At 42.2% G+C, this 24,830-nt stretch overlaps 1 protein-coding gene across 7 annotated transcripts in view; it reads left to right on the plus strand.

The window, feature by feature from the left end:
* Positions 1 to 24,830, plus strand: part of SHLD1 (shieldin complex subunit 1) — a 96,745-nt gene that overhangs the window by 14,985 nt on the left and 56,930 nt on the right. For 4 of the 7 annotated variants that reach the window (XR_003967675.1, XM_030310049.1, XM_030310047.1 and 1 more), the window contains exons 2-3: positions 2,130 to 2,304; positions 3,246 to 3,430. Coding sequence is in view for 6 of the 7 variants with exons in the window: in XM_030310049.1 (XP_030165909.1) it covers positions 3,253 to 3,430 (178 nt within the window). In the remaining variant the exon portion in view is untranslated. Of the gene's footprint in view, positions 1 to 837; positions 954 to 2,129; positions 2,305 to 3,245; positions 3,431 to 24,830 lie in introns of those variants that run through there. The other 3 variants (XM_030310048.2, XM_030310054.1, XM_030310055.1) reach the window with 3 other exon arrangements.

Below are 24,830 nucleotides of genomic sequence, written 5' to 3' on the forward strand. Positions count from 1 at the left end.
GATTGTATAATTAAAGCCTTTTTTATTTTTTTAAGTTTTATTAATTTATTTTGAGAGAGACAGAGACAGGGCAAGTAGGGAAAGGGCAGAGAGAAAAGGAGAGCGAGAATCCAAAGCAGGCTCCACACTGCCAGCGCAGAGCCCGATGGGGGCTTGAACCCATGAAACCATGAGATCGTGACCTGAGCTGAAACCAAGAGTTGGAAGCCTTAACAGACAGAGCCACCCAGGTGCCTCGGCACTTTTTTTTTTTTTTTTGAAAGATCCTTTTAAGCAATCTCTACACACAATGTGGGGCTCAAACTCACAACCGTGAGATCGAGAGCCGCATGCTCTCTTGACTGAGCCAGCCAGGTACCCCAAGTACTTTTAAGAGAGGAAAATAAGCTCTTCTGGAGAAGGAAGTGGAACCCCGTGTTAAAAGTTTTAGGGCAGAGATAATCATTGCATCGTACTTGTCAGCTTAGGTGGTTACAGGCCATAGGAAGGGTCTCATCTGTACCTATTACTTGCTTTCTCCTGGGCAACTTCAGAATTCCAAAGAATGTTTTGCATGCACAGTTTCTTACTTTGCAATAAACCAGGTTCTGTCTTTCAGTAGACTTTCTTTTTTCTTTCTTCCTTCCTTCTTTCCTTCTTTCCTTCCTTTCTTCCTTTTTTTTTTGTTCAAATGCCCAGTTTGGAATATATTTGACATTTAATAGCAGTGATTTCTAAAAGAAAAGACAGATATCACATCCATCTGCTGCTTGCATCACTAATGACACTCTTGCTTGATGGTCAATGTCAAGGCTTCTTTTCAGGCAGGCAGGATGTACTGCTGTCCTTCACGGAACTATTTTTTCCCTTCCAGAAGCCTCCAGAGCAGTGTTTGTTAACACGAGGGGAGAAGGAAGAGACACAGATGCCTGTGGCGGAGGTGTTTGATGAAACTTCAGGCTTGGTTGGCTAATGTAATATGTGTGAAGAGACAGGATGTTCTTGCTTCTTTGGGAACCTTGATCCCTCTGCTTCTTTCAGAAGCAATCAGCTGCTTGCTCTCTTGGCTCACTCTCTGCATGGGCGAATGTCCACAACAGCATGCGACCGTTGTCCTCAAACAAGAGGAATCTTGCCAGGCCTCTCTGTTGATTTGTTTTTATACACACCCTATCTTTGCCTGATAGGGTGGTCCTTTGGGCTGTGCAGACACAGGAGGCTGGGAGGTCTGGGAGGTGGGTTCATTCCAGATTGGCATTTTCTAGATGAAGTTTTTTTGGGCAAGTTACTCGACTTCTCTCTGTGTCTGACTGTCTGATTGTAAATGAGGGTCGTGGTAGGATTGCCTGCTTCATGGGGCTATTGCAGATGAAGCTCTTCACACAGTGCTTGGCACCCAGCAAGCACTGGATAAATGTTATCTACCCTTATTATTATACTGTTCCTGTTATTCTGAAATTGCTTGTTTCATTCAAACATATGTCTTTGAGATCTTTCAGGTTCCAACTGTCATCTTAACAGCTGTACAGTATTCCATAATTTGGAATACCACCCCCTCCGAAAACTATTCCTTCTCTAACACAGTTAGATAAAGCAACCCAGTCATTAAAGCTGCCATTCCTCATTGACTCTCTTTCTCTTTAGCCCCTTTGCCTGTTCAGTGATGAAGTTCTACTCTCATTTTAGTTCCTACATATGTTCTTAATCTGCCCCCTGCTCTTGATTACCCTACCCTAGTTCACATGCTCCTTGTCTCTCACCAGGACCATGGCAGCTGAATGAATTCCTGTTGCTTCTAAGATTGCTGGCCACTGGGCTGAAGCCCTATAAAGCCATCTCCCATCCAGCTGCCAAATCTACAGATCTGACCGTGTAAACTCCTCTGCATGGCACGTGGCGACCCACGGCAGTCATGACGCGTGGTGTTGGCTACAATATGATTTATTGATGACAGAAATTTATGAGGCAGAGAGTTGCAGAGGGTTTAGGCTCTCCCCAGGCCTGTAGTTATTTTATAGAGAGGTGGGCAGAGCTGAATGCACTGTAAAGAACCTTCCAACAGAGAATCCAGTACCCACAAGTAGATCGGGGTCTACCTGGGGAGGGAGGATGAGGAACACCTAATTTTATTTTATTTTATTTTATTTTAGGAACACCAATGTAACAAGAAATGTCCAAGTGATGAACCCAATAAAGCACCTTTGTGGTCTCGAAAGCTCAGCCAGAGCATTTGTGCATCCAAGTGGCTATCAACAGCCAAGCCTCGCTGTCCTTTCCAGAGCTGGGAACAGAAGAGCCCCACGGCCATCCAGCTGAAACCACAAGGTTTGTCTCTCCCCAGTTACCCATGTGCGATTGTTCTTTGACTCTCACTTTAAACTCCCAGCACCCCATGGCACTTGTGGTTGCCCAAGCTGGTTCTACTTGCATTTGCGCTGTCCCCCAGGCATTGGCCTGGCCTGTCCCATGCTTGGAGATGACCTTCTCCAGAAAACTTACTGTTGCTTTCTGGGTTCTTCTCTGTCTTGTCGTTGTGTTTACATGGTATGTTGGTGCGTTTGCATCATCCCAGACTGTGAGCAACTTGAAGGAAGGGTCTATTACATTCACCTTTGTATACCCAGGGCCTGGCGTGTTAAATCATTGGCTAAATGCATGTTTGACTAGGCCACAGATAAAAATACAAGTCACCCATAATCTCACTAGTCAGCAATTAAACCACTGAATTAATTACCATTGAAGTTTATTTGGGATTTATCCTTCAAGATGCTTTTTTTCTAGCTATAGATATGTGTATTTCTCACTTACACAAACATACACACACACACACACACACACACACACACACACACACCCCACACATGATTCTGCATTTTATAAAGTCTGGATCAAACCCTACCTATTGTTTAAAAATCTTTTTTCCACATAATGTATCATAGACAGTCTCTCTTCTCATTACATATTCTTGTAGTCCTTGGATTATCGTGTTGCACAGTGCTTCATCCTTATCAGACATGCAGTTTATTCTCCAGCTGAAATTGTTAATCTTTCTGTGTCGAGAGTATTTGTTTCTCATGATGAAGAAACATGGTAAACAAATACTGGGTCTAAAGTAAGCACAAGGAAGACTGTTACTAATGGGAAAGTATTTTGGCCAAAGTATTGTTTGGCCTTTAAGGCTCTGGGACTTTAGTCCTTCAAGCTGTGACTGAAATGGGGGCCTCCTCTTAGGCAATGCCTCTTGTATTGAATTATTTTTTCCACAGCAGGACTATGGCGACCCAGGAAGCCACTCCAGGCAGCCAATCCGAGGAGAGCAGTGCCTTGGATTTGCCAACAGTTTATGACATGAGAGATTATGTGCTGCAGAGACCCCACCAAGAGGCCGACAGTGAGGCTTTTAGTTCTGTAGAAGCCCTTTCTAGTCCTTGCTCTTCTGATGCAGATCCAGGTAAGAAACAGGGTTTAAAACAAGCTAACACTGACACACACCCCCCCCCCCCCCCCCATACATACAGGTATGTGGTTGTTTGTTTCTCTCTTTTCCAATAGCACCTCTCTGAGGAATGATTCATTGTCTCGGGTAGAAAAACATCTTATCTAAGCACAACTGTGGGGAGAGACTTCAAAGGACAAGCTCCCTGGTGAAACCACAAGGAGCTATTTCCTGGAGGCCTTTTTGTCTGAGGACCTTTCTAATCTCCATCCAACTGCATTCAGAGGTTCAACAGGGAGAGGGTGGAATTGAATTTTGTTTTGTTCTTTTAAAACTTCAGAAAGTTGGGGTGCCTGGGTGGCTCAGTGGATTAAGCATCTGACTCTTGATTACAGCTCAGGTCATGATCTCATGGTTTGTGAGTTTGAGCCCCACGTTGGGCTCTGTGCTGACAGCATGGAGCCTGCTTGGGATTTTCTCTCTCCCTCTCTCTCTGACCCTCCCCTGCATACACTCGCATGAGCACGTGCACACACTCTCTCTCTAGAATAAATAAGTAAATTAAAAAATAAAATAAAAACTAAAACTTCAGAATGCAGCAATGTGGGCCTGTTAAATGTTACAGGTGACAGTAGTAGGGCACTCAGTATTCCTCGTATAGAGTATACTCTGCATTTGGGGAACAACTTTTCCACAAGTTTCCCTGACTGAATTGCCAAAAAGTTTATTATTTAAGCTTAATGATGATTGTTGACGTAGTTACTGACCATCTCTGGTTGTAAAGCCCTTGTCTTTCCCATTCTTTGCCCAGTCCAGACCTGGAGGTCCACAGACCTGGGCCCAAAGCTCTCCCACTTACTGGCTCTGGGACTTGGGGCATGTTTCTTAATGTCTCTGAGCTCTGTGTACTTGACATCATCACTTAGATTTCTGTTAGACTTCTGGAATTTGATATATCCTAAAGCAAATTGCTAATTCCTCCACCCCCTCCCCAGTCCATTTCCCCTTGTATGTACACACCTGTTCGTTGACCCTTTCTCATCTCTAAAAAGCATTTTTACCCATCCATTCACTTAGGCCCAAACTTTGGAGTCATCCTCAACCTCTCTCACATCCAGTCTATCACTGTCAGCTTTACTGCCAGAGTAAGATCTAGAATCTAAACCGTTTTGCCACCCCCTCTGCTGCCACTATTGCCTGTCTTCTGGATTATTGTTACAAACTCCTAACCAGCTCTTTCCATACCTGCCCTTGACCTCCTACACTCTCTTCTCAACACATCCACCAGAGGATCCTTTTAAAAATGCAAATCAGGGGGCGCCTGGGTGGCGCAGTCGGTTAAGCGTCCGACTTCAGCCAGGTCACGATCTCGCGGTCCGCGAGTTCGAGCCCCGCGTCGGGCTCTGGGCTGATGGCTCAGAGCCTGGAGCCTGTTTCCGATTCTGTGTCTCCCTCTCTCTCTGCCCCTCCCCCATTCATGCTCTGTCTCTCTCTGTCCCAAAAAAATAAATAAACGTTGAAAAAAAAAAATGCAAATCAGATCATGTGAGCCCTTGGTGCAAAACTCCCATGGCTTCTCATCTGTCTCAGAGCAAAAGCCAAAGTCCTATGGCACCCATGCCCTCTGGGCCCTGGGTCTGCCACGTCTCTGCCCTGACCTCCTACTGTTCTTATCCTCACTGGGCGGGGCCTCTGCCTCCCACCTCTAAGAGCCAGCCACCCTCCTCCCTGCTGACGTTCTTTGTTGTACCCTTCCCTGGCTTTATTCTTTGCCTCGGCAGGAATGCCACTGGGCACCCTAGATTTGACTTTAATTGATTCATCTCCTGGAATATAAATTCCAGGATAGCAGGTACTCCATAAATACTTGTATGAGGAATGAATGGGTGAATGTTAACTGCTATTGGTATTTCATTAAGAGATATGCTTGTATGGATGTAGGGCTGAAGCTGATCCCAACGTAAAAACATCTCTGGTCCCCTCTCCACTGCCCACACATGTAGCTTAAGGCTGGTTAGGAGTAACTTTGGAAAGTTCCATGTATAAGGAGTGGGAGTCATAGGTAGCACTGAATCAGGTGAAGCCTTGAATTTAGCCCCATAGCACAATCAGTGTTGGAGGAGATTGTCAGATTGCATCTGCCTCCCAGAAGAAAAGTCAAAATGTGTAATTGATGGAGACATGGCCCAACTGTCAGCCATTAACGTGTGCAAAGTGCGTTATCAACTATTGTGCAGTGATATAAATCCTGAGCCACTTCTGCTAGGATAGAACACATGCACCCCAAACCCAAGTGGGTCCAGTCCAACTGGAGGCCCAGTTCTCACTTTGTCTTCTCCTTGCTTGGGCCTCCACCCCATTCCTACGTGCCCTGGGCCTTCATATGTCACCCTTCAGAGCCTCCCCAAAAGACGATTTGAAACTTGAACTCAGAGACAAATAGCTTCAAGTGTCAGCTTTTCCAGGATGGTCTTCATTTAAGAATACCTAGCCTTAACCTTAAAGAATGGTTTAATTTCAGGAATCGAGGATAGGTAGAAGAGAGATTGGGGAACTCTGTCTGTCTGATGTTCCTAAAATGCATCCAATTTATGTTTTCCACCCTTACACATTCTCACACCCCCCCTCTGCACCCTACCCCCCAATTTGACCTTTCTAAATGGAGCCATTCCTAGCATCCGAGAGTCTTATCTCCTCCTTCTTCCCTGTGGCCATGCCTCCTGATCTGCAGCATGTGTTTAAAACACTCATGTTGGTTTGCACATACTACCCCAATGAAGGTTCTGTGGTTACTTTTCTCTGCAGAGCTAGACATCGGAATGTCTTAGAATACAGGAATAATGATCACTCCCATTTATGGCAGCCTGGCTGCCTGTCAGGTTTTTTGTTGTTGGGCTCCATGCTAAGTGGTTCACAAAGATTGCTACTTTTAATTCTTACCACAAACCTGAGAAGCAGAAAGCAACCCTATTTTATAAATAAGGAAATGTAGATGTGGAGACATTAGGAAGCCTGCCCAGTGTTACTTAATAAATGGCGGAGCTGGGCTGAGCCCAAAGGCACTGTTTTAAATCACATTTTTATTGGAAAAAAGTTGCTTTTTATAACCTGGAAAACAACCAAGTAGATGATATCACTGAGATAAGGAATTGCCCAGAAATGAATCTAGGCAAGTTTGTTTGCTTGATACAGCAAACAACTCATTTTTGGAGGGGGGACAGTTTTAGGGAGGAATATTAAGTTTTTGATACTATTTTATTGACTTACATATTTAAAAGCAATCTTAATATTGTGGTGCAGTCCACCATTCTGCAGTACTTTTGTATGCTATACCATTTATTATTCACGATACTTGTTATGGTTGCTTAAAATTGGACCAGATCGGGGCATCTGGGTGGCTCAGTCGGTTATGTGTCTGACTTCGGCTCAGGTCATGATCTTGCAGTTTGTGAGTCTGGCCCTGCGTCAGACTCTGTGCTGACAGCTCAGAGTCTAGAGCCTGCTTTGGATTCTGTGCCTCTCTCTCTCTCTCTTTCTCTCTCTCCCCCTCCCCCGCTTGCACTCTTTTTTTCTCTCTCTCGAAAGTAAAAATAAATATTCAAAAAAAATTAAAAAATAAAATAAAATAAAGTAAAATTGGACCAGATCACCTAGAGCTTCCCAAGAACTGAGTGGAAATGATATCCGAAAGATATCATGACGGGAGCAGGGATTACGCTAGTATCCAATGGAAGGCAGCCACCTTTATATTTAGTAGCTTTGTAGCGGATAGCTTATGGTAGGCAGGAGTAAATGCACTTAGGTGTATCCACCACAAAAGGAACTTAATTCTGATCTCACTAAGTGAAATTTACACAGCATGGGAAGCTATTTATTTTGTTGTAAACATTTCAGAGTTGCCTTTTGTGAGAAAGAGATTTTTACTAAGTAAATTTAGGAAAGATTGTCACTGGTAATCCAACCATTACCAGCCAGTGAAATGGCTGAGGTGGACGGTCCTACACTGTGGGGGAAATCACTGCCCTAACCACCCAGCCTGATTTGCTCTTGGCTGACCATCTTGCACCTCCAGTTTCTCAAAACTGTCTATGGTCTTGAGTTTTGATTTTCTATTTATAAGGAGGACCTGGGGTGGGGGGTGCCTGGGTGGCTCGGTCAGTTGAGCCGCGATTTTGGCTCAGGTCATGATCTCACGGTCTGTGGGTTCGAGCCCTGCATCGGGCTCTGTGCTGACAGCTCAGAGCCTGGAACCTGCTTCGGATTCTGTGTCTCCCTCTCTCTGCCCCTCTCCCGCTCATGCTCTGTCTCTCTCGCTCTCAAAAATAAATAAACATTAAAAAAAATACATAAAATCTTAAGTAAATAAATAAATAAATAAATAGGATCCGGGGCACCTGGGTGACTCACTCAGTTACGGGGCCGACCCTTGATTTTGGCTCAGGTCATGATCTCATGGTTCGTCGTGGGCTAGAGCCCCGTGTTGGGCTCTGCACTGTCAGCATGGAGCCTGCTTGGGATTTTCTCTCCCTCTCTCTCTGCCTCTGCCTGGCTCTCCCTCTCTCTCCCTCTCAAAAATAAATAAACATTTAAAAACTAAAATTTAAAGAAGTATATATAAGTAAGATCCACTTTCCTTCCCTTCACTGCATGCTCATAGGTAGTTGTAATTACAGATTCTCCCCCACAGCCCTTCAGCAGATTTTGCCCACATTTTAATCTAGTTCTGATAACTCTGGATCTGTTGTTTGCTCAGAGACACGGCCTACCTTTACATTGGTCTCTGTTGGTGTTCTGATGGCTACTGTTCTAGCTCTGCTTTTTAACATATCCAGCTCCCAAGCCAACTTGCATTCTTGGCTTGCTTGTTTGCTGTTGTGTTTTGTAAGGAAGTTGATCTTCTAGAGATTGGTGAACACAGCCAAAGTTTTCCAGCTGATAGTCACCCAAGGTATCTCAGCATTGGGCTGCACCCAGCCCTAGTACTCCCTTAATGTTGGTTGCACTTAGATAGCCTGTGCTTACCTCAGAGTATGGTTGACTACCTCAAGAACTGATGGAGTATGGCAGGTTGCTTACAGAGGTCTGAGGGTGAACCCAGGACCTGGCTTCTCTAGCTACTGGGTGAAATAGGAGCCAGGAGCTGACCCTTAAGATTCAGTCAAATTAGCCCAGTTGTCAAAACCTATGGTTAAAATTCAGACGCACAGTTAGTAAGGAGATGGGGTCCACGGTGATGGTATAGAATAGCCTACTGGTAGCAGAGCACAGCCCTGCAACAGGTAATGCAACGAGAGTACCCAGAAATCCCAGCAAGTGGCAGGCAGTGTGCAGGTGGCTTATCAGTGAGTGGGAAGGTCCCAACTTCAAGGTCGGAGTCAGCATCACAGTTGTAACATCTGGAAGAATAGCAGGCAAGGGACGAGTGGCCTCAATTTTAGGAGATGGCAGGGACCACTGGAAAAACCAGGTTTTAAGGACAGGGACCTGGGCTGAAGCCTAACTTTTATAAAGGATCCCCCATTTCACCATGTAGCTGCCTCTGGCTTTGCCCATCACTGACCTGTTCTTCCCAGCCAGGCTTTTTGAAGGGGTTGCCCATATTCCATTCTACTTCCTCTTATGATTGTTCTTCAATTCTGGGCACATGTCCTTCACCCCCACTACCCACTAGACTAAGCCCGCCCTTGCTCAGATGCTGGTGATTTTGCCCGGGAGCTAAACCTAATGGACACTTCTCTGCCCTAATCTTGTATGCCCAACTGCCATATCACTGTTCATGCCCTGGAGGAGGATATTAGCAGCAAGGGACATGAGAGTTCAGAGCACTTTCTAGGAAATGAGTTGATAAGAATCGGAGAGTATTAGTCAGGAAAACCTCAAAGCCTTGGTCATTTCAGTCTGGGTACCCAAAAGCGGGTGAGTCTGGGCTGTGTCTCTCTAGATAAACACCGCTCCTCTGTCTTGAACTGGTGTCTTGAGCAAGCATTGTCTAGCTACTTCTTATGAAGTAGTAGTAAAACAAACAACAACTTGTCACTATGTCCAACCAGGCATAGGAGTACAGAACTCCCTCCCTTCTCTTCCTGGTGAGATCTGACAGAAGAGCCACACTGCCAAAGAGGTCTTCTTGAAACAGCATTTCCATCACGTTCCTCTATTTAAATCCCTTTGAGATATCATTGTACACCCCCACTTTCCTTCCAACTCCAAACAAGCCTCCTGTGCCTCCTTGTCAAGGCTCTGCATAATCTCATGTCCAAAGCATTTGTTCAAGATTAAAAAAAAAATTATTTTAATGTTCATTTGCTTTTGAGACAAAGAGAGAGAGACAGAGTGTGAGCGGGGGAAGGGCAGAGAGAGAGAGAGAGGGAGACATAGTATCTGAAGCAGGCTCCAGGCTCTGAGCTGTCAACACAGAGCCTGATGCGGGGCTTGAACCCATGAACTGCGAGATCATGATCTGAGCCAAAGTCGGACGCTTAACTGACTGAGCCGCCCAGGCACCCCTGTTCAAGATATTTAACAGCCAGTTCAGCAGTATTGCAATATTTTAGTAACTGGCAAGGCACCAGGTAACATACAGGTGCATGCCAGCCTAATGCAGGCCCCTGCTGGTGTCTAACTACTCATTAACACAGGCCTGCTACTCCTGTCAGGCTTGTTTTTATGCTGAGTCAGGCCTTAATGCCTCAGCTGCGTTGTTCCTGTCCTTGAAATGTGCTCCTTCCTTCCTGGTCAGCTCCAGGCCACTCCAGAAACTGTTGAGCTGAGTCCGTCAATTAGTCCCCCATACACACTTAGCGATGGGCTTGGATTCCCTGCCTCTTAGATACTTGTTTCCTTTCTCTTTTGTTACTGGGCTGGAGAAAAGCATAGAGTAAACAGAATGCAAGTGCCAAGTGAGATGGTCAGTGGTCTCGGATAAACCCCTCAAAAACAAGGTCACCAGGGTTTCCTGGAGTGAAGTTCTGTGTGTACTGCTATAGGTTGAGAAAAGTCTGAGATCGGTGGCTGATCTCATCAGGGCCCTCTGCAGCCTCTGTTCTGGAGATGCATTCTATTAGATGCCTTCTAATATAGGACAAAGAGTTGCTCTGGAGTTGTTTGGCTTAGACGTTGCAATATGGAGTTGGTAAATGTTTATTTTTGAGCCCTTTCCTCAAACTTTGACTTCTAAGAGCATTTGTTGAGAAAACCGGTTGCATGTGAACAACAAACTGAATGTTTGATGATTAAGTCTTGATGATTAAAAGCCCTAGCTGGTAGCCCTAGTTGTATGTCTAAAGTAAACAGTGATTTAATGTCTCCTTTTTTTTCTTCTGGAATCTGCCAAAATCCCAATCTTCAAAGACCATTTTGTAACCTATATAAATATATAGGCATTTCATCCAAGGAATTTGCGATTTAAGAATAGATAAATGTGTCCTTTTTCCTTTCTATGATTCCTATGGTATCTATTTGTAATTCTGGAAAATTTTATTTCCATAAGAAACTTTAAGCTCTTTGGGCGCCTGGGTGGCTCAGTTGGTTAAGCGTCCGACTTCAGCTCAGGTCACGATCTCGCGGTCCGTGAGTTCGAGCCCCGCGTCGGGCTCTGGGCTGATGGCTCAGAGCCTGGAGCCTGCTTCCGATTCTGTGTCTCCCTCTCTCTCTGCCCCTCCCCCGTTCATGCTCTGTCTCTCTCTGTCTCAAAAATAAATAAACGTTAATAAAAAAAAATTATGAAAAAGAAACTTTAAGCTCTTAAATCTAAAATTTCAAAATAGAATTTGTATATAATAACTATAGAATTCTGAATGTGGTGTTGTCATCTTAAATAGGAGTCAGGATGTATTCTACACATGTAAATAATGGTAAAGACATTTTCCTTAGAGGTGACAATCCAACCTAGAAGTGACATCCAACCTAGCAGCTAATGACCCAGCACCCTTTAAACCAGACCTGAAATATAGGGAGGAAGGGAAAGAAGGAGATTGAGGAACTAATTCTCTGAGAAATCAGAGAACAAAATCTGGTGCTTACTATCCCATGTCCAGTTGATGGGTTTTATTTGGAAAGTTTGAGTGTCCTGCATGCCAGTGCATTTCTGATTTGTTACCACTCATTGGGGTGAGTTCTAGAGATTCAGCCACTGTAGGCTTCATTTTCAGGTCCAAAACAGGATGTTGAATTCTTTGCTTGCTACTATTGGAAGGAAGCAGTGTGTCCTAATTGTGTGGCCCAAGCAGTGAAGGATAAACTATCCGTGTATATGACTAAGGCCCACAGAATTACAGAATGTTACAGCCCCTGGGCCGGTGGTTTTCAAACTGTGTTCTAAGCATCCCTTTAGGAGCTATAAGGTCAGGACTGAACTTATGGGGGCCCTGGACTCTCCACTCTTGCTCTCCATATCAACTTATTTGCATCATAGGCTTCTAGATGAGCAGTCATTGGAAGAAAGGATGTCAGGGTCAAACAGTTTGAAAATTGCCAAGCTCACCCAGATGTGTCATTTTCTGCAAGAGAGTGTCGAAACCCAGGATAATGAAGAAAATCACCCAAGGTCACATAGCAACCTGGTCACTTCTATTTTTAGGTGGCCCTCTCTACAGACTACTTCTAACTGTGACTTTTCTATCCCTTTTCTGAAAATAGAAGAATATTCTTCTCTAGTTTAGACTGCCAAATTGTAGATAACCTTAAATAGTCGTTAAAGATAGTAGTTTAAGAGGAGAGTTCTTTTCAAAGGCTCAAGAATGCTATTTGCCATCTTTGACATCTCTCATTGCTCCTCACTTTTGAGTTTCAAGGACACCTGCTATGGGAGAAGAGACTTGTTTACTTCTGTGTACTTTGCCTATAGTCACAGGGTTTTTTAAATTTTAATGTTCATGTATTTATTTTGAGAGGGGAGGGGAGGGGCAGAGAGAGAGAATCCCAAGCAGGCTTCATGCTCAGTGCGGAGCCCAATGCGGGGCTTGATCTCACAACCGTGAGGTCATGACCTGAGCCCAAATCGAGAGCCACATGGTCTTCTGACTGAGCCAGCCAGGTGCCCCAGGAAAACTATACTCTTATCACATTTTATAGCATTCTGAATTTTCCTGCTCGCAAAATAATGAAATTGTGTGGAAATTTTAAATAAATTCTAAAAACCGACAAACAAGCCAAGAGATTTAACCCTGTTTCTTCACAATATATTCAGTCGTTATATCCAGAATTTTCTTCTGTAAAGAACTCTTCGAAAACATTAGGGAATGTTAAGCGCAGTGCAAGTGAAAACATGAGGAAGCTACCCGTGGGCCAATGCCATTTTAGAACATGAGTTTGAGGGAGAATGGGTTAAAATAATATTCTGTGTTTTCAGCCAGCAAAACCCAAACAGCTGCTCCGGGTCTAGATCCTGGAGATGGTGCTTGGCAATTGCTTGCCATGGGGCAGTGTTCGAGTCTACTGCCCTCTAGTGACTATTTTTTACATATTCCTGAGCGTTACTGAGAACAAGAATTTCAGTGTACCAGATGTGTTAAGCCTTTATAATTCATCCTTTGCAGAGCTTTTGTGCCTACTAGAAATAAAACTTCAAGTTATTAGAGATTTTTTTACTCGAAATCTGAGACGCTAACTTGTCTTAAGGCCACCAGCGTTAAGTCTAGTTACTGCAAGTGCATTATATAATTTGAGGACACCTTTTCATTCATCTTGCTTGATTGATTGCAGGTGAAAATGTAAACATAAAAATAATATCTGATTTTTTTGTGTGCATTTGCCAAGAAAAAGTTGCGTTCTTCTGCAAAGATAAGACCAAAGGATTTAAATTTGCTTTATTTGATGAAATTATAGTAGCATTAAAGGGTAATGAGATTTTTAAAATCTTTCGGGATTTCTGATCTGATAAGATGGCATACCCATGACTCCCTGCTAAGTACAACTATAAACCATGGAAACACGAGAGGTGATCAAGGAATAGTGGGCAGTGGTAAGAAGAGGAATTGGTTTCAGGCCCCAGGACTGAAGGAACAACACAGAGGCAAAGTGTCTTCTGTTCTCCCACCCACCAGAAGAAGGTGACCAGAACTTGGTGCATTTCAGCCTGCAACCTAGCAGCAAGAAGGGGCCTGGGTAGGCTCATTTCTCCACAGTACTGAGCAGTGGGTCATCCCACATCACCAGGAGAGCCCAGCACCCAGCAAGGGGGCATCTATAGCAAAACCCATCATAGTAAGTGGCGAGAGGAAGCACTCTCCTACATTGGGCCAGAGACTTCACTCCTCTGCTAAACCAGACCCAGGTGGCCCACAAGCACAAGTGAAGGGATTCTGCCAACTCAAGTAGTGACCTGGGCCGAGAATCCCCTTTGTCTTTGTGGGCCTGAGATTCCCCTTGCTCCCTACCTTTTTACATTCACTGGGGCAGCTGGAGGCACTGGAAAAGGGAAATCCCACAACAACAAGCAGCCCATCTGGAAAACCTCCTCTTCCCAGGGGGCCTGAGATCAACCCCCTACCAAGAGACACCCACGGGCTGGGTCAGTCCTGCAGGCAGTTCCAGCAGGGTGCTATGGGAGCCTCAACAGTACCTCATAAACCAAGAAGACCAAGATAAGCAGCAGAGGCTCTGAAAATTAAACTGTCATTGGAACCATGGAAAAGTAGGCCACAACCTGCGTGCTAAACCTGAACAGGATGGATGTGTGCTCAAGTACAGGACTTAAATAGCGCCAAGGTCACTCGTCATACCAAGAACCAAAAATCACAACGTGAATGAAAAGAGTCACAGACACCAATCCTGAGATGAATCAGACACTGGAATTTGCTAAGGATTTTAAAGGAATCACCATAAAAGCACTTCAGCAATCAGTTATAAATTCTGTTGAAACAAATGAAAAAATAGAAAACTCAGTGAAGAAATACAAGTTATAAAAATACCTAAATGGAAATGATGGAAATGAAATAGACCATAGCCAAAAAATTGATAAATTGGACCTCATCAAAATTTATTAAATTTGTGGGGCGCCTGGGTGGTTCAGTTGGTTAAGCTTCCGACTTTGGGTCAGGTCATGATCTCACCACTCGTGGGTTCGAGCCCCACATCAGGCTCTGTGCTGACAGAGCCTGGAGCCTGCTTCAGATTCTATGCCCCTCCCCTGCTCACGCTCTGTCTCTGTCTCTCTCTCTCTCTCTCAAAAATAAATAAACATAGGGGCGCCTGGGTGGCGCAGTCGGTTGAGCGTCCGACTTCAGCCAGGTCACGATCTCGCGGTCCGGGAGTTCGAGCCCCGCGTCGGGCTCTGGGCTGATGGCTCAGAGCCTGGAGCCTGTTTCCGATTCTGTGTCTCCCTCTCTCTCTGCCCCTCCCCCGTTCATGCTCTGTCTCTCTCTGTCCCAAAAATAAATAAACGTTGAAAAAAAAAATTAAAAAAAAAAAAAAATAAACATTAAAAAAAAATTTTTTTTAAATTTGCTCTCTGAAAGCCCACATAAAAAGGATGAAAAGATAAGGTACACACCAGGAGAAAATACTTGCAAGTCTGTTGTCTGACAGAGGACTAGTATTTTGAGTATAAAAGAACTGTCAAAATTCAGCTGCAGAAAAGTAAACACTTCAAATAGAAAGTGGGCAAAAGACATGAAGAGACATTTCTTTGAAGAGGGTATCCAGATGGCAGATAAGCATGTGAAAGTATGTCCAACATCAGGAGCCATCAGGAAAGTACAAATTAAAACAATAACGATACCTACAGAAATGGCTAGGATAACACCACCAAATGCCGGTAAAGAGGTAGAGAAGCCGGACCACTCACGCATTGCTGTTGCGAGTGTAAAATGGCACAGCTACTCTGGGAAACGGTTTAGTGGTTTCTTGTAAAACTAAACACGGAATTACCATATGAGCACCTGGCATTTATACTCTTGGACATTTATCTGGCAGATGAAGAGTCACATTCGTGCAAAAGCCTATACATGAATGTTCGTAGCAGGTCTCGTCTTCACACCCGAAAACTCGAATGTCCCAGATATCCTTCATCAGGAGATCGTTAAGTAGATTGTGGTGCATCACTGGTATGGCCAGTGAACACCGCTCAGCAGTAGATTCCCAGGGAATTCAGCTCACGGGGAAAAAAGTGAATTCCAAAACTTGACGTACTGTCGTCCGTTACACAATATTTTTGAAGTGCAAACATTTTTAGAAATTGGAGAACAGACTAGTAGATGTCAGGGTTTGGAGTTGGGGTGGGCAGAAGGGAGGTGGCTGTGGTTCTAAAAGGGCAATGCGTGGGATCCTTATGATGAAAATATTCTGTATCTTGACTGTGGTCATGGATGGGTGAACCCAGATGCGTGATAAAATTGTAGAGACATACATAAATGCATACAAGTAAACTGGAGAAATCGGAATAAGATTGTTGGATTTATTAATGCCAGTATTCTGTAGTTGGAAGTACATTGAGGGAAAGTAGGGAAATGTTCACAGGATTTGTCTGCATTGATCTCTAGCACTGCATGGGAGTCTTAAATATCTCAAGAAAATTTTCAACCAAAAAATCTGTCGGGCATCATAAAAATCCTGGCCCTTTTTCTTTAAATGCTTGTAAGCTCACCTTTTCTTTGTTTTCTTTTGTTTTCTTGTGTTTCTCTGAAATAGTTGCATTTTTCTCTGAAACAACTGTAAAAATTGCTATACAAATAAACAATTCCCTAGCTTTGATCATTTTCATTGTTTCTAATGTGTTGTTGTTATAAAGGGCTGTGTTCAACATCCTTCTGGTTAAGCCCTTGTATTTATCTTAAATTATTCTTCAAGCTAAATTCCTATAAGAAGAATTGCTCTGGTTAAGCCCATGTATTTATCTTAAATTATTCTTCAAGCTAAATTCCTATAAGAAAAATTGCTCTATCACATTAAAACTTTTTTTTGACACGTGTTACTAGTTTCTCCTTCCAGAAAAGGGAAGAAAACCATTTTTTCCAAGGCTCTTCTCAACACTAATATTATAATTTTTTGAAACTTTGCTAATTATGGGGGGTGAAAAGACTTTTGTTTTAATATGCATTTCTCTGATTATAGTGTAAAGAAATACTGTGTTTTCTTGGACATTTTCTTTTTTATGAATTGCCTGTTTTCTATTAAAATTGTCATCTTTTCTTACTAATTCGTAAGAGTACTTTATACATCAAGAATACTAACTCTTTAGCATTTTTTGCAATAATTCATCCCAGTTTTGCTTTTTAATTTTTATACACTCTCTGACTGAAATTTGTTTTCTCTAAAATGACCAAAGTAATGGGTACTTTAAAAAAGGTAAAATAGGGGCGCCTGGGTGGCTCAGTTGGTTAAGCCTCCAACTTCAGCTCAGGTTGTGATCTCATCATTCATGAGTTCAAGCCCCGCATTGGGCTCTGTGCTGACAGCTCAGACCCTGGAGCCTGCTTCAGATTCTGTGTCTGCCTCTCTGTCTCTACATCCCTCCTCCACTTGTGCTCTCTCTCTTTCTCAAAAATAAATAGACATTAAAAAAAAAAAGTAAAATACCACAGATGAAAAGGAAGCAAAAAGAACATTCTCTATTCTTCCCCTCCCTTTCTACTTCCTGGTGGTAACCAGTAGTGTTGTGTATATTTTTAGGGAAGTGTACTGTAAATGTATATATCTCAGTGTTGGTAAACTGTGCATGTAAATGTGTGTATTTTAGTACGGTTGATTATGCATAGCTTTTAACCTGTCAAAGTTCAGGAAAAAAAAAAAAAAGAAAACAGAAGTAAAACCAATGAATCACTGAAGTAGTAATTAGTTTATTGTGCATACACTAAAAAGACACTTTGCAAATTGGGAGTGCTCAAACCAAAACACAGAATGAAGCTCAGAGGTATATTGTTATAAAGCAGCTTATGTAGTGTGGAGGCAGTGACTGGCTTTTGCAGTAATTGGTTACAATATTAGAATTTTCTTAAATGTAAGGGTTTGGTTAGTGGTTACCTCCTATTAGTTTTGGGGAACAATTTAAGTTTTGCTTATGATTTTCAGACACATAACCAAGAAGTGTCCCAGGTCAAGTTAGCCTCTCTTGTCTTGCAAAGTAAACTAAATTAAGCTTTACATGTATGACTAACTGGTTGTGTCCATTCAGGGAATTTTCAAGTCTGGTCTCTGTTTGTGTTTGATTTTAGCAAACCAGAAATCTCTAACAAAAACATACTGTTTTCCAACTTGCCTTCTTAAAAATTTATTTATTTTTTATTGTTTTTAAATGTTTATGTTTGAGAGAGAGAATGAGCGGGGCAGGGCAGAGAGAAAGAGGGAGACAGAATCCGAAGCAGGCTCCAGGCTCTGAGCTGTCAGCACAGAGCCCCACACAGGGCTCGAACTCACGAACCGTGAGATATTGACCTGAGCTGAAGTCAGACACTTAATCAACTGAGCCACCCAGGCACCCCTCCAACTCACCTTTTAAAATTCCATGTTCTATCACAATCATCTTTAGATGTTAATAGCTCAACCAAAGGTCTGTGTAGTATTCTGGAGTACAAATACACTATAATCTTTTTCACTGTCCCCCTGTTAATGGCCATTAGTTTGTGTCCCAGTTTTGGCTACTACAAGTAAATGTGTTGTTTCGTTGTTGTTGTTGTTGTACAGATTTTAACTTCTTACATAGTTAATTTTATCCATCAATGCTTCTGCTTTGGTATAATATTTAGAAAATCATTCTCTCCCAAGATTATATAAATTGGGTATCTCCTGGTAATTTTACAGTTTAAATTTTTTTTTTTTAATTTTGAAATGTGTTTCTTGGTGTAGAATGTGAGGCAGGGTGATAGCTTTATTATTTTCTCAATGGGAGCCAGTTGTCTTAAAGCTACTTATTTAATTGTATCATTTTCACTTAAAAAGATCATATTCTGCATTCTTATTTTTGGTTTTGGAGCTAGACTGGTTTGGGTTTGACCTTGATTCTGACCTGGGGCAAGTTGCTACACTTTGCGTTGTTCAATTTCTTCATCTGTAGAATGAAAATTATAATATTGCCTGCTTCTTAGGTTGTCATGACAACTGAATGAGGCAACAGAGCTTAGAACATTTAGTAAAGGCTAGCGGTCATTACTGTTGCTGCTGTTATAGCTAGTAGTGCCCCTGTGGGTGTTTCTAGACTTCTACTTCTTTGTTGAACTCCTTTCAACAAGCAACTATAAGCCTTACCCTTTATGGTGCTCAGTACTGGGCAAAAAAAAAAAAAAAAAAAAAAAAAAAAAAAAATGATTTGTACTGGCACAGAGCCTTTACAGGGAAGTTATTCTGATTCATACTGACCCAAAGTATCCACAGAATTACTTCCTAGAATTTGCTGTTAGGATAGATGTTTTCTGCTAACTCAGCGTATAGTTGTAGGCAAATTATCTAACCCTGTTCTCATATAATCTCTTCATTGCAAATGTAGATGTCAACAGATGCCTTCTCATTTGCAAAGTGCTTTTTTTTAAATTTTTTTTTTCAACGTTTATTTATTTTTGGGACAGAGAGAGACAGAGCATGAACGGGGGAGGGGCAGAGAGAGAGGGAGACACAGAATCGGAAACAGGCTCCAGGCTCTGAGCCATCAGCCCAGAGCCCGACGCGGGGCTCGAACTCACGGACCGCGAGATCGTGACCTGGCTGAAGTCGGACGCTTAACCGACTGCGCCACCCAGGCGCCCCTCAAAGTGCTTTGATTTGTATTTGAAGAGGCTTCCGTGCAGTTTCCACAAATCATCTTATGGTGAAGGATCCCCATTAATTTCAGGTGGCTTTAAGCAGCGCCACGTCTGTGAGAATGTGTTTTATGGCATGCTTTTTTTTTTTTTTTGTAAAGGTTTTATTTTTAAGTAATCTCTACACCCAACGTGGGGCTCAAACTCACAACCCTGAGATCAAGAGTTGCATGCTCTACCGACTGAGCCAGCCAGGCGCCTTTATGGCATGTTTGTTAGAGGTCTATCTAACCAGTCAATAGTCAATGAAACATTTGTTTATTGTCCTCTTTGCATCTATCACCATGCTCTAGGTTGAGGGTGACATAAAACATGAAATCGTGTGGGAACACATGATTTCTGTATGCAGGGAGTTGAGGCTAGTTGGGAAAATAAAATATGCAAACTTAAAATAAGAGGAACAAAATCAGGCAGGGTAGGTATCATAGCTTCACAGAACAAATAAATAGAATGAACAAATTCATTTAAGAAAATAACATCTCTTCAGGAAAGAGCAGGTATCTTATTTCCCATGTCAGAATTCTCTATGAAAAGAGTAGCTGTTGAAACTATTACATTCTGAGGATGCTAGAGAAATATTACTTAATGAATAGAAATTAACAGGTTATTTTACATTTACAGTTCCCCGGAGAAGAACAATAATACAAAATTTAATCAGATCTTGGAGGAAACATTTTTTATAACCATTTATTACTAGACCTCAGAGTTTCCTTATTTATTGTCAGCACTTTTAAACCTGTAGAGTTTTAAATTATGCTTTAAAGTTGCTCTGTCAGCCATAGTTATTAATAACATTATCAATATATCATTAATGAAATATAGAGAAATAGTCATAATAAGAAACAGGGAGTTGCTCATTTGTGATTTCAGCTGGTGTCTGTGGAATTTTTCCTTTCATGATGCATCTGAGAAGTACCCTACAGTTTCCCACTGCTTTATCTCTGGCTATAAATTCTCAGCTAATTGCCTAAATTTGAATTTGAGCTACTTTGTGAAGATGAGAAGATCATTGGTCTTTGTGACCAAGTCTGTGCCTTCTTTCTTCAAAGAATGAGTTGATTGAAATATGTTGTCTTTCAAATCTGGACTTCATGAACATAGATTATGTGGTAACTTCCTACAGGTCCAAGGCAATAGCAGCCTGAGCAAAAGTATGAAATGGCAAGATTTCGAAATTGGGAAAAACAAATTTGGAATTATCTGCATAAGGCTGTAAATGAGAATTTTTTAATGCATTCGAACGCATTTAATGTATTTTGCGGGCTCAGTGTGAACCAATAATATCAGATAATCCTACTTTACTTATTTTACACAGTGAAGACTGTTTAACATTATTTTCAGACATTCATATTACTCTCTATTTAATGCTTTTTATTCATCCAGTAAGCGTTGAGTAAGTGCATGCTCTGTTTTGAATACTGTGCCTGCTGTTGGCTATCCAGGTGCCTTACAGAATGGTGAAAAGGAAATGAGTTTCCTACTGCCTGTATGTCCATCCAGGTAGAATCTTCCTACTTGTAATCTGTTTCTGATTTCATCTACCGAGGAGGTAACATGGCATTTACCCATGCGGTGGACACTCCATAAACATTTCCAGGGTGTTAGAACATGGGAGGTGAACTGAAAGGTAACTGGTCTCTGCCGGTAGTAGGCTGTAAACCTACATATCACTTTTCAAATATTAACTCAACCTTCAACAGGCGTGAGAAGTTGAAGTTGTTTGCAACTAGCCAGGAAGTAGGAAGGATATTGAATTCGTTTCAGCATATTAAGAACTGGGAAGAAACAGCCATAAAAAAGAATGAAATCTTGCCATTTGCAACAAAATGGATGGAGCTAGAGTATATTATGCTTAGAGTATTAGAGTATATTATTAGAGTATATTATAGTATATTATTATACTATAATTATATAATATACTATTAGTATAATATACTAGTATATTATGGTAGTATATTATATAGTATAATATACTATAGTATAATATACTATAATATAATATTAGCATAATATACTAGTATTAGAGTATATTATTAGAGTATATTAAGCGAAATAAGTAAGTCAGAGGAAGACACCACATGATTTCACTCATACGTGGAATTTAAGAAACAAAACAAATGAGCAAAATAAAAAAAGAGAGAAATGAACAGACCCTTAACTATAGAGAACAAACTGATGGTTACCAGAGAGGGGGGGGGAGGGGTGAAATAGGTGAAGGGGATTAAGAGTATGTGTATCATGATGAGCACTGAGTAATGTATAGAATTGCTGAATCACTACATTGTACACCTGAAACTAGTCCAATACTGTATGTTAATTATGTTGGAATTTAAAAAAGAAAGAACTGGGAAGGAAAAAAAAAACAGCTCTGGATTCTATTTTTTGCTCAAAGTTTAACAGGAAGCTTTCTTACATCTAACAATGTATGATGTGATTTAGAAAAAATTTAATCTACCTTTTCTGATGAAAGAAGGAAGCAGGAAAGAAGAGAGGGAAGGAAAGAGAGTTGGGGGGAGAGAGGGAGAGATAAATATTCTTATTTTTCAAGACTGTTTTGAGGAATAAGGACAATGCATGGAAAGTACCGAGCACCATGTTCACGCACACTAAACACACTATTAATAGTATCTGCCATGATGATCATGTAAAATTGCATGTTCCAGGAAATAGTATTTGACTGAAGGCACGTCTACATTTGTTTAAGAAGTCACGTTATGATGACTTTGTTACTCATGAACTTACAATGACTTGATATCACTGACCTCTTTGGAATTATACACCCCTGGCCATGTGACAAGACTCTGCCGTTGTTAAGAGACCTCTCTGCTCCCTGTTTCCTGGGCTACTGCTTGGACTCCTGGCATGTCACACATGTACGTTGGACCCTTCTTCTGTTATTGTTGTTACGTTTTTTTATTTATTTAAGTTTTTTATTTATCTCTATACCCCATGTGGGGCTCGAACTCACTACCCTGAGATCAAGAGTTGCACGTTCTTCTGACTGAGCCAGCCAGGCGCCCCAACATTTGCCCCTTCTGGCCGCTGTCACCAACGGTGGTTCTCTCTGAGATTGTGTTTGGGTTATCTGTTGCAGCCTAACTCCTCCAAAACATAGTGACTTGAAACAACAACCATTTTATTAACTCTCACAGTTGTGTGGGTTGACTTGATTCCGCTGGGTAGTTCTTAAGCCCAGTGTGATGTTGGCTGGGGTTGCAATCACATGGGAGCTGGAGTTGTCTGAAATGTTCAAGATCTTATTCACATCGCTGACAGTAGATGCTAGCCATCAGCCAGAAGCTCAGCTGGGCTGTCTACTGGAACACCTCCACGTGGCCTCTTCATGACCCAGGCTTCTCACAGCATGGTGGCTGAGTTCCTAAAGGGAAGATCCCAAGAGGGAGCCTTCCAAAAGAAGAAAAGCAGAAACTGTTAGTCTTTTAAAGGCTTGCCTCACTTCTGGTTTATTCTGTAGGTCAAAGCAGTCACAGACCAGCTCAGATTCAAGGGGTGAAGGAATCAATTCCACCCTTAATGCAAGAATGGTACATGCACACAAGGAGAGGACGGGGTTAATGCGTGGCCACCTTACTATAGAGTAAATACCACATTCCTTTAAATTTGTCTTAACTAAAGTTAAGTAATAAATAAAATAATTAACTAAAAGACTTAACTAAGTCTTCAGTTATTTAGTTATTTCATTATTAACTAAAAGACTTAGATCATTTATTTATTTTTATTTTAGAGAGAGAGAATGAGAGTGAGTGGGGGAAGGGCAGAGGGAGAGAGAATTTTTTTTTAATGTTTATTTTGAGAGAGAGAGAGAGAGAGACAGGGCAGGGGGAGGGCAGAGAGAGAGGGAGAGAGAGAATCCCAAGCTGACAGTGCAGAGCCCCAACACTGGGCTTGATCCCACGACTGTGAGATCATGACCTAAGCTGAGATCAAGAGTCAGATGTTTAACAGACTGAGCCACCCAGATGCCCCGAGTCTAAGTCTCTTAAAAGGACACTCACAGGCTCAAGGTTCATGCCCTGGAAGTAATTCTGGAAAAGGTGGCCTAACCTTTGGAACCCAGACCGATTTGTCTTGGATCCAGTTCTGTGGCACTGGGACAACACTTGTGTCAGTATATAAACATGACAATAATCTTCAAGGAAGGAAAATTGATATCCAGTTCTGTGGGAGAAAGTTTAAGTCCATTTGTGATTATAGCTAGCTCAGTAATTCTCAACTGAAGGTGACCTGTCCCCAGGGGATGTGTGGCAATGCCTAGAGGCATTTTTGGTTTTCGCAACTGGGATGTGAGGCAGTGCTACTGCCATCTGGTGAGTAGAAACCAGACGACAGTAAACATCCTACAACGTATAGGACAGCCATCTTTCACAACAAAGAATTTTCTGGCCCCAAATGTCAATAGTCCTGAGGCTGAGAAACCCTGAGCTGGAGCAAAGGTTCTTCCTAGACTGCCTTGTAAGTTCATACAGAGTGCACTGCTTTTTATACTCCAAGGCATCATTTGTGCCTTTCATCTTGTGAAGAAATTTCGTATCTATATATTTCCAGATTAAAATTGTGAGATTTCTCTAAAGGCTCTCAAAAGCTGCAACTTATTTTTATTTTTAAGTTCATTTAGTTATTTTTTTAGTAATCTCTACACCCAACGCGGGGTTCAGACTCAAGATGCCAAGATCGCATGCTCCTCTGAGCCAGCCAGGTGCCCCGCTGCAACTTCTGTTTACTTTTGTATGTAAATAATTTATATACAGAGACTGGAACAAAGTGGCTGGTAGTCCACACATCCTACCTTTCCCCTCAAACTTTCAAGAACTGACAAGAAAAAATTACATCTGTGTCTATATCCGTCTGTGTCTATGTCTCTATCTCTATTTCCATCTCCATCACTATCTCTGTCTTTATCGCTCTATCTCTCTCTATCTTCTGGCAAAGTAGGGGTGGTCACTATGGGCCAGAAATACTGAGCCTTTTTGAAAGGCTGTATCAGCCAGAAGAGGTGAGGTTATGCTGTGGTAACAGAGCCCCCAATCTAAGTGATTGGAGAGTGCACAGTTGATTTCTCATTGATGCTGCATGTTTATTCGGGCGGTCAGGATGGTTGGCACCCTTTCTCAAAAGTTGCCCTGGTCATGTGGAGGAAGAAAGAGAACTCTGGAGGGCGTCGCCCTGGCAGTTTAAAGGGACAAGCCCCAAGAACCCCTTCTGCTCACAACTCATTGCCAGAACTATTGACATGGCCCCATTTCCACAAAGGAACCAGGAAGAGCAATCCTGGAAGTGCCTGGAGCAGGAAAATTAAAAATATTTGGCATATAGGTTTACTGACCCCCCTCAAAGGCCAACATGGAAGGAAGGGATCTGACAGAGGGAAGAAGCTACAGCTCAAAGTGTGCACCAAGGGAAACCGGAGGAAGTAGTGGCTCCTGAAGGTATAGGGAGGGGGAGGGGACCCTGTACAGTAAAGCAAGTAATTAACTAGAGCTGTGATAGGAATAGCCTGGGAGGCTGGCAGCCACTCATATCCTAGAAACAGAGAAATCAGGAGGGCTCTATTTTAAAATTTAGAAATTTTTTAATGCTTAAAAATACGTGATGTGCTATGGAAATTACATAAAGTCCTGTGTTCAAAATCACTATGCCTACTACAGTGCCTGGTACACGGTATGTGC

The sequence above is a fragment of the Lynx canadensis genome, chromosome A3 (assembly GCF_007474595.2).
Source record: "Lynx canadensis isolate LIC74 chromosome A3, mLynCan4.pri.v2, whole genome shotgun sequence".
In the NCBI taxonomy this organism is placed as follows: domain Eukaryota; kingdom Metazoa; phylum Chordata; class Mammalia; order Carnivora; family Felidae; genus Lynx; species Lynx canadensis.